At 42.2% G+C, this 14,686-nt stretch overlaps 2 protein-coding genes across 2 annotated transcripts in view; one reads left to right on the plus strand and one right to left on the minus strand.

The window, feature by feature from the left end:
• Positions 1 to 14,686, plus strand: part of LOC143182998 (uncharacterized) — a 35,406-nt gene that overhangs the window by 14,049 nt on the left and 6,671 nt on the right. Inside the window, exon 3 of the mRNA XM_076384357.1 lies at positions 14,022 to 14,084. Within this exon, the coding sequence (XP_076240472.1) occupies positions 14,022 to 14,084 (63 nt within the window). The remainder of the gene's footprint in view (positions 1 to 14,021; positions 14,085 to 14,686) is intronic.
• On the minus strand, positions 4,490 to 10,957 carry LOC143183103 (pancreatic lipase-related protein 2-like). The gene is made up of 6 exons (XM_076384528.1): positions 10,903 to 10,957; positions 7,105 to 7,204; positions 6,524 to 6,672; positions 5,308 to 5,543; positions 4,994 to 5,237; positions 4,490 to 4,763 (listed from the first exon to the last, which is right to left on the minus strand). Exons 1-6 carry the CDS (start codon positions 10,955 to 10,957, stop codon positions 4,528 to 4,530), a joined length of 1,020 nt encoding a protein of 339 aa, XP_076240643.1. The 3' UTR covers positions 4,490 to 4,527.

Consider the following 14,686-nt stretch of genomic DNA (forward strand, 5'->3'; position numbering starts at 1 on the left):
TGTGTCTTCAACACTTGGACCTCATCTCAGATCGGCTTCAGCTGACAGGACTTGCTTCAGTAAGCTTCACTGCTTTTCAACTCGTTTAAATCCAATTTATCTCGTTCAAACACACTTTAATTTGCAGAGACACTTTTCAACCCCCTTCGACACACTCCAATTTGCTCTAATCTATTTAGATTCTAGAGACACGTGTACCAGGTAACCTAGGTACTCTGCAGAGACGAGAAGTCTTCTTCTTATTATCTCGTTCTGGGTAGTCACGTAACATGAATTCAAATTTCTTGCTCCTGTGCTTCTGGATTTCTTCTCATCTCTGTATTGTACTTCCAGATAAGCTTTCTCTATCCTAGCATCAAGATAAGACAGTTTTCAATCTTAATCCAGGTCCAGATCAGGAAGACCCCTTTCAAATTACTCGTATCCTGAAACCAGAACCCAGCCCCAGTCTCATTTATGCTATTATTCCAAGAATAAGGAAGCAAAGAATTCTCCGAAAGGAATTTCCTGCGAGCCATGAGTCAGCCAATGGCTTCCCTCGTGTTCCAAAACGCGGCAGCCGATTGCAATCTCCGCGTTTCAGCGGTGCATGGCGTGCAGCACGTGAGGAAGGCGACGCAGACAGGGATACAAAGGGGAGAACAACCCTTTGGCGTGACCTTCTACAGGAACGACCCTGCACACGCACAAAATAATGCAACAAAGGTGGAACAACGCTCGGGGGCGGTGTGTCTCTGACGTGTCTATAATCTGAGCCGCAGGAACAAAGAGAAATCGATAGCAGAGTCAAATGGGAGGCGGTGGAGTCGGAGACCATTTTGTGTTTCGCTTCCTGTGTCTCCGCGGAAGACAATGCACCCTGCCTCGCGCGGGCTTCTCGATTTCAATACGATCGTGGCTGTGCCGACCATACTGTTATTCCGTTTCATCGATTTCGCGCTGTCAGTGACAGCGATGCAGCATCCAATAACATTATAATTGTCTCGTTCGGTTTAATTCACCGAGAAATTTCCTTTCGCGATCAGCGACGACGCCTGTGATTATCTTTGATCCACTGAACGAGGGGATGTGTTTCATAGGTTTATGACTTATGAAGATTAATAGGTGGAGGACAAGGAAAATGTGGAATGATACTTTTAATTTGAAACTTGAGATGAAATATTCTTAGAAATTAATAATTGTTAACTTTGAGATATTTCTTGATCCTTCTTAATTCTCTCAGAATTTTATTTGGTGTTCCAAATTGAAAACAGTGTATGTTAGATATCTTTATTTTCTATTAGCGTTAATTTTTTGCTTCTGCTCCAAGTGTGTAAGTTTGATTTTCTAATGATAAGTCTCGATTCAGTAGATATTCTGAGACATATGTGATTTTGTTTTGGAAATCACTTGGTTGTCAATTTATCAGAATAATCTTGGATAATTTACAATACTGGCAAAGGTATTTTGAAATTGTGATTGTAAAGGTATGAAGAGATTACAGTATTTCTCAAGGTACATTAAAAAGTACAGTTTCGTTGCTTAAAATGCATTTCAATATGCAGTGTTCTTTGGACTGTATCGTTGTCTATATGAATTAGTCGTATAAAGCGGTTCTCCAGGGGATGTCAGTGAGAAGAAGGGGTGAGATACATTATGACGAGGTAAAGCGTGAATACACAAACCACTAGAGAATATTCTTACGAATTTTAATGGCGTTTAACCGATCAGACGGTCCCATAAATAACATCTCGTTCTCACGCTTCGGATCCAATACGAATAGGGAATACGTCACCAGGAAATTGAATTTCAAAGGTCTTTTGCTTATCTCTGAACCTCTGCTAGTCGATGAAGTTCGAAATTTAAAGTGGACTTTTAACTCAAAGCTTTGGTAGACTTTTCACGAACGTAAAGTAAAGAGATTCCCAGTGGGATTGTCAAAGGATGTATGTGTGGAATGTCAGTGAACTGATACTATCAGGAAAGCTGGTGGAAAACGAAAATAGGAAGTTTTATTTTTAGTGAAAAGGAAGTTTAGAAGTCTATTCAATATGTATATATTTAATTAAGAATTGATTCTATCTTTAGACATCAGATTCTATTTTTCATTCAGATTCCATATTTTTCACGAAGACCTCACTCAGGAAAATATTATTTTATATCTAGAGATTCTTCTTCAGATACAATCACACTTAAGAAATATTCAAATGTGATCTCTCAACAAAACAGAAATCTTAAATAAAAGATATTGTATATTTTCCACTAATTGTGTTTTCTACAATTTATCCTCTTAAGAAATTAGTGCATTCCATTATTGCACAATACACAGGGCATCCCATAATTGGAGGTGTATAAAAATAGCGATTCTACATGAAGGAACAATTCCAAAATATATTAAAGATCAAAATTAGACAAGTTTCTAAATATCAATGGTAATCACTCACTATTTCCACCTATCTAAAACCTCTGACACCCCATATACCACCTTTCACCCTCCCCGTAGACAAGAGAAGTCTTCAAAAGCTCAGCGTTCGTGCACTACCTTGATCCCCTTCAGAATTTTAACGACCAATATTAGAAGTTCGATTGCAGCGCTATTAACACCTCCGAGAGAGGATAATCGTAGCTGCTCCACACAGCCAACTTCCGCAGGACTCTTGCAAGGGTAACACGTCTGACTAACAACGCCCCTGGGACTCGTCCCCAGACAAGCGAAGAGAAATGTAGCCAGACATGGCGTGCACTGCGCGCTTAGGCTTTTCCAGCCAGCGGTCTTTCAAGACTAGGGTCATCTATAACCCCGGCCATAGGTCGTCGATCGTTATCGACCTGTTAGTGCTGAATTTTTCAGTGTACGTGCTGGGTTGACTGACCGAGATCCCCGAGCCTCTCGAGACTTCAAGATGTCGTGAATTCCGTGCAACTTCGCCAAAAAAATTCGCCACAAGTTTTCTGCCGATCAACAGGAAACTGTATCCAGAGGTCGAGGGTGAGGCGATAGCGAAAGGTCAAACGGAAGAGGAGCCTACCTGTTCCCGCTTTACATAAATCATCTTATCGATTCTCGAAATTGCATTCTCTATCGCGCACGAAACGTCCTCCAATACACTCCATCATCCGAACACAAATACCGCTCGTATCGGTTTCTTTTCAATTTAAAAGAGCCTGTTCCAGACTTCGTCCCCTCGCATTCACGGACAGACAAACGTCTCCTCGCGCCATTGTCGACTCCCGAAGAGCCCTCGAACCTCTCGAGCCTCGGATTCGCCCCAAGACGCCAGGACGCGCTGATTCGACGCGGTTTGCAAATATTTGGCCCGAGCATGGCGACGATCGCGGGCAGAACACTGGAACACAACCACTGCGCGTTTCAATCGTCCTCGAAGGGAGACGAAACCTCGAGGGGCAGACGTGGCGGTTCGAGTCGTTTTGGATGAAAGCTGCGTCTCCTCGCGATGGAGCGTGCTGGCTGTGGAAAAAGCTCGCCGAGGAGACTGGAGACGGACCTATTGTCTTGGATGCCCGCCTGAGCGTTATGGATTGGAAACTAACGCTGGCAAAGGGAGACAAAGGGAAAAAGGGAAAATGTAGCTGGGAGCTTCATAGAAATGTCTTTGTCGCGGGATGGATTGAAAAAGTCTCTGGTTCCAGTGGATAGCGTGTATCTCTGGATACTTCTGCGAGACGAATGCTCGACGAGTGATTACCATGCACCCTCTGGCTCCCCCCTTTCTTTGATATCCCTTGCATCGGCGCTGATCACTCTTACCAGAGGGGTGCATTGTCGATGCACGTCGTGGAGGCTGTAGCCTTAAAATTTCACTAGACTGCGCGACGGTAAGTTGTTCTGGATTTACTATCCCCCAGTCGTCCAGCGGAATCGCTGCAAAATAAAAGCATCCAGAGGGGATTGGAAATCAGCCAGCTTCCGCTCTTTTTTCGAGCGTTCTTATCGCTCGTGCGCCCCTGTTCACCGCGCCTCAACTTATAAAATGTTTAACGCAATTACCCCCGACCAGCGGGCTCCTCTCGAGCCACCCTTATCGATCGGCTGAAAAGGGGAATAAGAAAGTACTTGTCCTTGGAATTTCCATATTTCGAGGACAGCCAGGGTGCATCGGAAGCGGTACGAAAATTGCACGTCGTTTCGGCGCATCGAGCTAGACCTCGTTATCATCGATCGTGGAATAAGTAAATCTTGCAGGGCACAGTGACTTTTATTGTTGGTTTATTGTCGCCTTCAACAAGGAACAATTTGTGCTGCTTATTTGTGCACCACTGTAAGTTGCTAGGCTTCTGAACAGTGGAATCGTAAATTTCGCTGCGAGCGAGCTTCCTTCCCGACTTACAAGAAATTAGTGCTTCCGAGGGAAGCTTAGGAATAAAACTTGCCCTAATTTACGGTCGAATGTTTAAGGAACTTTTCGTTGCATGTGAATAAGTGGGGATGTCGTTTTTCTCTCCGAGGGAAAGTTAAACAGCTTCCTTTGTAAGACATAAAGGATGCAGTGCTACTCGTCTGGTTCATCCAAACTCGAATTTCTTGTGTCATTTCCCCATGTAGCCAGACATGTTCCTAGCGTAAGGTGGCTCGGCGTTCGTTCTCAAGTAGAACTTGCCTCTGGCTCTCAAATCCACCGCTATGCCCATGTGAACGTCAGGCGTCCAGAAACAGTTCACTGGGATATTGGGATGCCATCGTGGGCAGCGACTGGCGGGGAATCCGAATGGATTTGTCACGGATTCCACGTAGAACATCCAGGCTCGGTTATGTCCGCAGGTAACTAAATATGGAGGAACCAATGATTTCGAGAGTAACGAGTGTGTGAGATTTGTCACGTAAAATTGAGACTGCTGTTGTCACTTTCAATATACAAAATTAATCTATGTAATTGGAACCAGCTTTAATTATAGAAATATATAGCTCCTGCTTTAGATTGTGTAACAATGATAGAAATAATATTCAGTAAAATAACTGAGGATTATTCTACAAATAAAAAAATAGAAATCTTACTGTACTGGTTGATGAGTCGTGAGATGCTCCTACGAATCACGCTCTCCAGGTTGCAGCCAGGCTGAATTGGCTTGCCACCGTTAGGATAAAAATCGACATGACCCAAAGGGTGGGGAAACCCAAAATTTCCTCCATCCGTGTGAATAACGTCGACGAACATCGCGTCAGACGCTGTTAAATGGCCATCTCTGCCAGAGTTCATGTAGAGAGGGTAGGCCGCGTCCAAACCAGTGATGCGTCCGACCTGCAAGTGGATCACTCTACTGAAAATAGAACTTCAGACTGTCGATGGTTTCACGGCGCTTGAAATTTACTTTCCGTGGAGCTAAAGCTTTCCCCATGAACCCAGCAATTTCTGCACCTAAGCTAAAGCCGATCACGTGTAGCTTGGACATGGGTACTGCTCTCACAGCGTCTAGGAAGGATACGAAACGAGCGACGTAGGGTCCCACGATTTTCGTGTTCTGAACTGCTGTTACGTACCATGGCAAGGCTGCTAGTTTGGACCAGTCTACTAAAATTATATTGTACCGCCCACGTTTAAGATAAGCTGAAACAAAATTAGTTTTGTTATGTGTTTAGAGAAAATGGAGAAGCTTAAACTAGTGGTTAATACGGTTACTATGGAGGTCTTTAGGTGAATAGCAGTATTAATTTTTAATACTTGTAAAAGAGTGTTTGTTGTAATAAATTAACTTTGATGGTTATTCATCAATAGGAAATATCTCAATACGTTTGAAGATAATAGCAGTGTTTGTGGGCTGTGCAATGTTGTTTTAGTACATATCTTTATTAGTAGAGAACTGTGAAAGATGTGTTAAGGAAAGTTACAGAGAAAGTTCACTGTCTTGTGATCTCGATGATATATTGTAATATGTTGTTTCATCTTGTACTGCGTGTACTTGTTGAGGACACTTGAGTATAAGCGAACTAAATTATTAATCAAATTTTGTCAAATGTAGTCCCCTGACAAGCTTCCCTCTCGATGCAAACAAGCTTCTAGTACTTTGCAAGATCTTGGAACTTCTGTTTCTAGTACGTTTGCGTTTGCAATTGAAATAGAGGGAAACGTCTGTCACCAGTCAAGGACCATACGAAATATGGATCTGGCGTGAATACTGAAGTTTCCTCTGGTGAGGAGGTGAACTTCGAAAAGACCTATGATTAATCATCCTGTCCGACCGTCTCAGAATAGCCTGATTCTTATACTAATGCCCACAGGCTGGGTCCATCAATTCATGTCTGGGAACACGACTGAGAGTATCAGAAGTTACAAATTATGTAGACCATGCTCGATTTCTGCACGAATACTATTGTAAACCCTGAAACTTGTAGAAACATACTCTGACAACCGAGGAACAGATTTCCCTTTTATTTCGTAACAGAAACACCCGAGAACTACTTTAGGACAGCAACTTTTTCTCAACGAATAATTTCAGCCACTGAAGCGTAAACCAAGGAACCTAAATTAAAAACTGTCTCTTTCTGGATTTGAAGATAAAAACGTCCCCTCGGAAATGGTGAAAGTACCTCTTCGAATCGCCGCGGCGCTTCCTTCGTATGCGCTGCTGCTGTATCCATGGATGTAAATCACAGTCGGGCATTTAACATCAAAATTACTGTTCCACAACGTAAAGGAATCACGGATGTTGAGCTTTATGGGATAGATTGGATTCCTCCTACAATAGAAAAAAGAAAGAAAGCTGGTTTCGACTTGTTCAAATTGAAATAAGATGCATTTGCATTTTTTGTATGCACTAATGCATACGAAGTAATTCATAAAACTAGCCACAAATATTCCATGACATACTACCCAGTGCAATGCATTCCAATACTGTCCAACTATGGAGAAAGACAGTAGCTACAAAAAAATATATTAAATTTTGTACATCTTTGGATAATTCTAAATATTCTTAGTTTTATTTTACTGCAAATAGTAGTAAAATATTTTTAATGGATCCTGCTTTTCTCTATAGTTGGTCAAAATAGGTACTCCATGGATCCAACAACTTGCAAGTTCATAACGAATAAACCCTATTCCAACTCAGAAGGCTACATCAAGCATGCAGCCTACACCACTCCCATGGAATAAAATACTTTTCGGCACATACCTGGTGTACAGGTGGAACTCGACGTCGCGATGGACGTCGATGGGGCAGCAGTAGAAGCAGGTGCCCGACGGAAGCGGCGTCACGTTGACTGGGCTCTCGCCTGGCGACAGAAAGGAAACGGTTGCCTCGAGTGGTGAAGTTCAGACACGGCGAGGCTCGGCCTCGACCGAATCGTCGCGGTCGTCGTCATTGAACCTGAGGACGGGACACGTGATATCGCGTGCGTTGCCGATCGGCTCTCGCGATACGCTTCGACTTCGACCCTGTCGAAGCCTTTCCCTCTCGAGCCACTGTCACTGGCTCGCGAGTGCGTCGATACTAGGACGCGATTCATCATCGACAAAAAGTGTACTTTCGAACAGGTTCTGTGTTCCCTTTTAGCTGTGAGCGCAGTCTCCTACTATATACTGTTGAAAGGTTAGATATCAGTAGGTCTGATTAGCTTTGAGGAAAAACACTTGGAGACGGTACACATGAATTTCTCTTATTGGCTGAATTGTCCTCACTTGGTATTACTTTTTGTCTTATTACTCCAAGTATTACTTTTGTCTCTGTGTGAATTGATGGCAATTGAAACAATTCGAATCGCTTTGAATCTGTATACAGGTTGTTCCACAACAGGTGTCAGACATTTTAAGGGGTGATTCTGAAATGTCAAAATAGGATGAAAATCAAGAAATAGAAGATTATGTTCGAGACATCGTTTTAGAATTATTACGTACTAAGGACTCTAAACTTCGCGTGAAATGTGTCTGACTAGGGCTTATTCTACTGACTTCGCTGTGTCTGGCCTGGCTAGTGCACGTCGGCAGTAGAATAACTTCCAAGTCAGACACATTCCATTAGCATGTAGAATCGTTCCTTCAAACTTCTGACACCTGTCGTCGAACACGCTGTATATGACGAAAAATTCAAAATCATTCGAACATATTTCGAAGCTTAGAACTCTTGCAAGTCTAAGTCTCGGTGTCTTGAAAATCTTGATAGTATTAAAAGTTTTGAGGTTCAATAGATCCTGAGAACTGGGTAATAGTTCAGCATCTTAGAAGCATTTCCAATATATATTTCCCTCTAAACAGTTCCTTATTAACATAAAGTATTTAACAAGGTTTGAAAAATTCGACTTGCTTTTCAAAGCTTTCAAGAATTTAGGCTTTGAATCACATTCAAAAAGAAATCGTGGTTCTGTAAGAAGCTCTCATCTTCCAATATTCCTGTCACTTCACTCATCTACTGCTTCAAATATATTCATTTCATGGTCTGATTAATTTTACGACCACGCTATAATTCTACTCCAAGTATACCTCTGCATTTAAATCTTCGTACTCTTAAAAAACTTCCAATCCCTTCAGAGTCAAGATTCGACTCCCATCACTATGTGTGCCGTCCTACTGACATTTGAGCTCCCACGAGTACTGCACTTTAACTCTTAAGAGCAGTCAGGCCAGGATTTCCTTTCAGGTAACGCGATTCTGGGGGAAAGCAGATCCACAAGTTAGACCGATGGCGCACACTGCGACGCAATAGGTGCAATGCGGCCTAATGACTCAATGAAGGCCGTAAAGCTCTCCAGACCGGAATTCTACGCGCGAATGGAACGTAAATCAACAGCAGAGTTTATGGCCCGTTAAATTTTGTCCCTGCTCGGTGTTGATAGGTTATGATTTCAGTGGGAAACGACTGTGGTCGACTGGCCCGAACGAAACCTAAGAGGAAACCGTGTCGCGTGAGCTGTCCATAGTGTCGTGCTGTTTGCTGATTAAATTTTTATCGAATCGTCGCCACGATACGGCGTTACGTGTCCGACTGACAGTGTTTAAGTCGGACGTAATCTGACAGTATCTTCGCGTAATCGAAGCCTAATTTGCTCTTGGCTCGGGCTAATTTAGTTAGAGAGCATCGGTAACTTTGGCTGATATCTGATCGTGGACTGAGTTGTAGCTGTCTCTGGGCGAACTGGGGTGATTAATTGCTGATGGTATTGTGGTCGGTTGGAGCAGTGACAGACCCTTTTGGGTTTTCTTGAGAATTGTAAAATCTTTGGGGTCTACCTAGGTCTTCGTCAATAAGTCATTATTAAGTAGGTCTTCGATTTCACTTGTTATATTAGCGGTACTGATTTTTAATTGACACGATTCCAATCTCCAATTTCTAAATACCTCATGTACTTCGAAAACTCATTTCGTGGTGACAATTTCACTCCATGATCTGTCCCACAATTCTGTTCAGTTCCGTTCTCTGCAAAGGATCCTTTCAATTCAGATTTTTCCATCTCTCCCAACAGAGAAAGCGTTCGCCTACCTAGAACGAGTTAATCAACGGTAGCCATTGTTGGCGTGGGACCATAATCCAAGGTGCGAAAAGGCGAACGAAACAGAGTAGCTTCGAGCGTCGTCGCTTTCGCAATATCGATCATCACGAGTGCTCTCAACCAAGTGTAAGCTTGTTGCCCGTGATAGTCACGATTCTGTGGCGACAAGGAGTTATTTTCCGTGACCAACGCGACGATGATGCGGTCACAGTAGCGTGAAAACGTTCCGTAATCGGTCGTCAAGCGACAGTGAAATTCTTTGGAAGGATGCAATCGAGATTACTGACGACCGATCGTCGGATTAATCGACCCTCATAGAGGCCAAACTAATTAATAACGATTATTGTTTGCCCTAATTAATGTACCCGTGAAAGCTGTATCACGGCACGCACTGATTAATATAGTCGATTTACGATAACGCCTTGAATCTTAGGCATCCACAGCTACGCTCACCTAGTTACATACCTTCCTGAGAGAAAGTACGATTATATGTAGCACGATGCAGTTCAGACCGATACTATGGGGAAAGGCTGCGCCAATAAGCGCTTCTACCACGTGCACAGGTGGACTGAGATATCTCTGACTAGGTAAAATGATCAGTGACACACTTTCAAAAAATTGAGATCTGAGATAAGACCTTCATTAAGATCTAGAATACAGAATTTTCACATAATACAGAATATAGTACTTTCAGAAAGAAGAAGGTAAATTAAAAAGTTTTTTTCATTTAAAGATAAGGGTGGAAGAAGACATAAGTCAATAAAATAGACTTAGGTTGTTTTACTTTAAAATCACAGATATAACATGGTAAATTGAAGTATTGAGAGGAAGTGCCACATTAATATAAATAAATGTTAAAAAGAATCGAGATCCTCTTGGAAGCCCTCATTTTTCAATGTTTCTGTCACTTTACTTATCTAAAATATATTTATCCAAATATATTCGTTTTATCGTTTGATTAATTTTACGACCAGGCTATAATTCTAGTCCAACCATTCCTCTGCATTTCATGCACTTACTTCCCCAATAGAATCGACAGTATACTGGTCCACGGGAGAGCTTTTCATAGGCAGTAGAAGAAATGCAAGCCTTCACGAACAATAAAAGCTCTTTCAGAATTTTCAGTCTAAAGCGGGGCCAGTTACAAGCAAAGCCCCGAAATTCAAGTGGCGCCCGTTATTCACTTCCTTCATTGCGAGCATACGCGGCCGTCACGAAAACAACTCTTTTAATTAAGAAGAAAATGCCCCCCGCGGCTACCCCTGGCCACGATCCCCACATTTTAATTATTCTTTATCACTGGTAATTTCGCTCTCTTTGGGCTCTAAGAATAATTACCTTTAAAATTTCGCCTTTTCGTGACCACTGAATCACGTAGACAACGATCAGAAAGCGCAATTAAGATTACCGAGTGTCACCCACGGGAACTCACTGATAACGAAGGTTCGCCGATAAAAATGAATTAGAGAAACACAATTTTCAATTACCTCTTCTGATCACGAATAATCGACACAGTAGGGAAGTAAGGAACATTGGCACCATGTTTCCCGCGAGAATGAAACACCGTCGCGGCGTTGGTACGATAGAAGGCACGAGATTCCTGTCAACGATAGTAGCGTGAGTAAACTGGCAGAAATCGAAAGCTGGGATCCGTCTGGTTGGTCCGAAGATCTCGACCATGACGGTGGGCGCTGCCTAGCTCCTTTTCCGCGAACTTGAGTAATTTCTATAGCTAAATAGGCTTTCGTTGCTCTAATTCACGAGATGACGATAGAAAATTCTTTTGGTAAAGTGAAATGCAAGAATAAATTAAGCGATCTTACGATCATTACGGTGGATCTTTTTACAGCTCACCTGTCCAAAAACTATCGGTCTGTTTTGTCATCGGCAGGACCTATCATAAAACCATTATCGGTTCCAAATCCCAAGTCGTCCATCTGATCTGGAAATTCTGAATTAAAATTTGTACATTCACTCTCTTTTTAGTTTGAAATTACTTAATTTAGAGTGAATACCTGCTCTAGATATTACTAGCCTTTTACAGATACTCGATTCTAGTCTCATTGATATCCAATTTAGGGCATGCGTGTATCTAGTTTAGATTCTATTGGATGCCTGATGTAGGACTCGAAGGTACCCGATGTCATCTCATCATTGATTAGATTGAAGTCAAATTGGAGGCTAATTGACATCTGATCACTCTCGAACTTGCAATCTGAACGATACCTAATTTCAATTCCAGTTGGATCCATTTTCGATCTGTCTCATATATAACGCTCAACCTGACTGCAGCCTAAACCAGATTCCGTTTCGATAAGCAAACAAATAGAGTGCGCGCTATTCGATTGACCTCCGGAACAAGCTACGACAATCGCTTGGAAGATTGGCAGCCAGAAATCAAGAAACTAATTGAATGCTTGATGGACTTCTTGGCTTTGATAGGAGTGACTGGAAATTCGTTTGCGATCGATGGTGTATCGAATGGGAATGGCACAATTTCCACCTGTGGTAATTCCATTAACCTTTCGAATAAAGGATTTCGGGGGTTCGATTCAGTCTGACTTTACAATGCTATCAGACATCGAAGTATTTACAATAGTGAAAATGCAGAGGACAATCATGACGCTTAATTTTCTAAACAAATTTTAAATATACTACCAAGTTCCTTCAATTCATCCCAGTATTCATTATATTAAATCAAAATTACTCAATGTGTTCATTGAGTAACACACATGAAGTGCTGCACAAGTCGTTAGCTAATACTAAGCACTGGATTATTTATGAGATTTTCTGGATTATGATTACTGTATATTATCAGGTGTTCATTAAAACGTCAAATAAATTTATGCTTAGGAGAGGAAAGTCCTTACTTTGAACGTCGCTTGTAGCACATGAAAGTAAAAGCAAGTCAGCAAATGCATTAAAAGAATCTACTTTATTTTTAGAATATTTTCTATCCGAAATACACTAGAAATAATAGTGTATATGACTTTTTATACATTCTTGCCAATCTCTCCATCGAACTCGAGCAAGTCCTACGAAAAACCTAACTCAGCAGGTTCACTCTTGCTCGATCTCGATACATACCACAGAGCTGGTCGTTTTTTTCCCCCCAGGAAAATAATGACGTGCAGAAGGTGACGGTAAATGTCGTGCGGGTTTTCATTCGACGGCGGATGATCCTGGCAGAGGACCGTCCGGTTGTTCCGCGCGCACCGTGTATCTGGGTCAGGGTGCTTTCCAGATATTAGGGGGATGATGCGCAAAATATCCCCACCACCGTTGCACGCCACTGGTACAGCAAGTTTTCTGTCTGACGCACCGACCAGTGGACCGTCGCGAATCACAGCCAGCCAATTTCGAACTGCAAAGACCACCAATCATCCCCGTCTCGCGGTGCCATTGTTCCTGCGACGAGCCTCGTGCCAAGAACATGCCACAATTCTTCCTTTCCCTTCTCCCTTTGCCCCATTGACATTGAAACCTCAGGACATTTTAGATGGTTCGCCGTTTGCTCTGAATTCCGTGGAGCATCAGAGAACGGGGTTAATGAAATGAGCCTGGGCACAGGCGAGTGGGGCTCAGAGTGGTCTTAGCTTGATATAAATATTTATATCGATCTTGTACCTTATACTAAAGTAGATAAGGAGGCCGAGGGAATGGTTCCTTTGAAAGGCTTTTTAGATGGAGGTGTTAAGCCAGTTCAAATGACTGATAGAATCTGTTTTTTGAGGATCTTATGGCCATGTTGAATCGGAGTTGAATAAAATGGATGTTGAATATTATTTCCTTTGGTTCCTTGTTTCTTAACAAATTTCTGGTTTTGAAGAATCTGGTAGGAATAGAAGTATGTTAATCGATAGCATCTTTAGTATTATGAAGAGTTGCAAAGTTGATATTCAGAACTATTTGTTCGCCTAATATTAGATTTAAAAGGAGTTCAAACGCACTAACAAGTGTACAAGTACTTGATAGTAGTGGGAATATATTGAGGGAGAAAGTTATGTAAAAAGAGTTGTGGTACTTGTCAACTAAAGCCACATTGAATTTAGTTATTGAAAGAAGAAAAAAGATAACCATGTAATGCTAAAAAGATTATTCTGTACTATTTTTAAACTGAAACATTTTTATAGCAAAAATATTAATACTGGATAGAGTTTTCGATTACTAAAATATTTTACAGAATATAGTTATTGAAATCCAGATTCCATCTCCCAGATTTAATAATAATGTCTAAATTCTTCTTAAAAATATTCCCTGCTCGCCAAACGCAGGGATAATTCGGCTACTCAACTTTCACTGCAAAAAGAAGACTTATAGAACGTGTCAAACGTAGACGTGGGAAGGGAGAACAACATATCGATCGATTCCTAGTACGCACGGTGCTAGAATAGCACTGGAAACTATTGTTGAAGTGCTATATCACTGTTATTCAACCTTCCGCGAAACGATCAGGCCTTCAACTTGCCTGTCTCGAAGAAAAAGATCGATCTGTATCAACCAAGCGAAATCCGTGCATAGCGAGCTCCAGGAATATTACCGCCAGCACATTCCCTTAATTCATTCCTATCGATCACAGCTTAGAAAAGAAATTTTCTCATTTCAGGACAAACTGTTGACGAAGCTGGAGGAGAACGAGCCAGAGTTGGCCTCCTCGCAGGAGGACGAGGTAAGTAACTAACAAGTTCAATTCCAACCCTTCTGAATAATCGGTTTTAAGAAGGCTGCTTAATCGGATTAACCCCGCAATCAAGTGTCTCTATTCGATGAAAAATTGCCCGAAGAGATTGCGTTTAATCTCACCAACGGAATGAAAGAAATTTCCCGCGGAAAGTTCGAGCAGTCCCTAATCTAATCAACACCCCAAGGAGGATCCAACAGGGACGCTCCTAACACACCGCTGGCTGACTAAGGTCAGCCCCATTCTCCTATCCTCCGCGAAGAAAACCACGTTAGCCTCCCCTCGCTGCGAGGGACAAGGCGTAATCAAGCCTAATTCGTAATTTCACCAAGGAGGGATGATTGACGCGGCAATGAGATCTCGTTTCCCCCGTGTGGAGGGTCGAATAAAAGAAACCCCCGTTGACGTCAGTGAAACGCTCCCAGCGTCGACTCTATATCCCGCTGATCAAGAAATCGCTGCTGTCTGGAATGAAGCTTCTTCGACTACTTCGAGCATTAGAAAAAGAAGTGAAAAGCAGTGTGACTGCGTCGAGGAACGATCTCCTCCCAGGCATCAGAAAGTTTGTCTAGTCGAGTGTTCCTCGTGGT

Source organism: Calliopsis andreniformis, chromosome 9 (genome assembly GCF_051401765.1).
Source record: "Calliopsis andreniformis isolate RMS-2024a chromosome 9, iyCalAndr_principal, whole genome shotgun sequence".
Classification (NCBI taxonomy): Eukaryota; Metazoa; Arthropoda; class Insecta; order Hymenoptera; family Andrenidae; genus Calliopsis; species Calliopsis andreniformis.

Coding starts and splice junctions, on each gene's coding strand:
- LOC143183103 (XM_076384528.1), bottom strand. CDS start 10,957: ATGGTGCCAATGTTCCTTACTTCCCTACTGTGTCGATTATTCGTGATC. Junction 5,544..6,523: donor CGCCGCGGCGATTCGAAGAG/GTACTTTCACCA, acceptor ATTTTGTTTCAG/CTTATCTTAAACGTGGGCGG. Junction 5,238..5,307: donor AAGCTTTAGCTCCACGGAAA/GTAAATTTCAAG, acceptor ATCCACTTGCAG/GTCGGACGCATCACTGGTTT.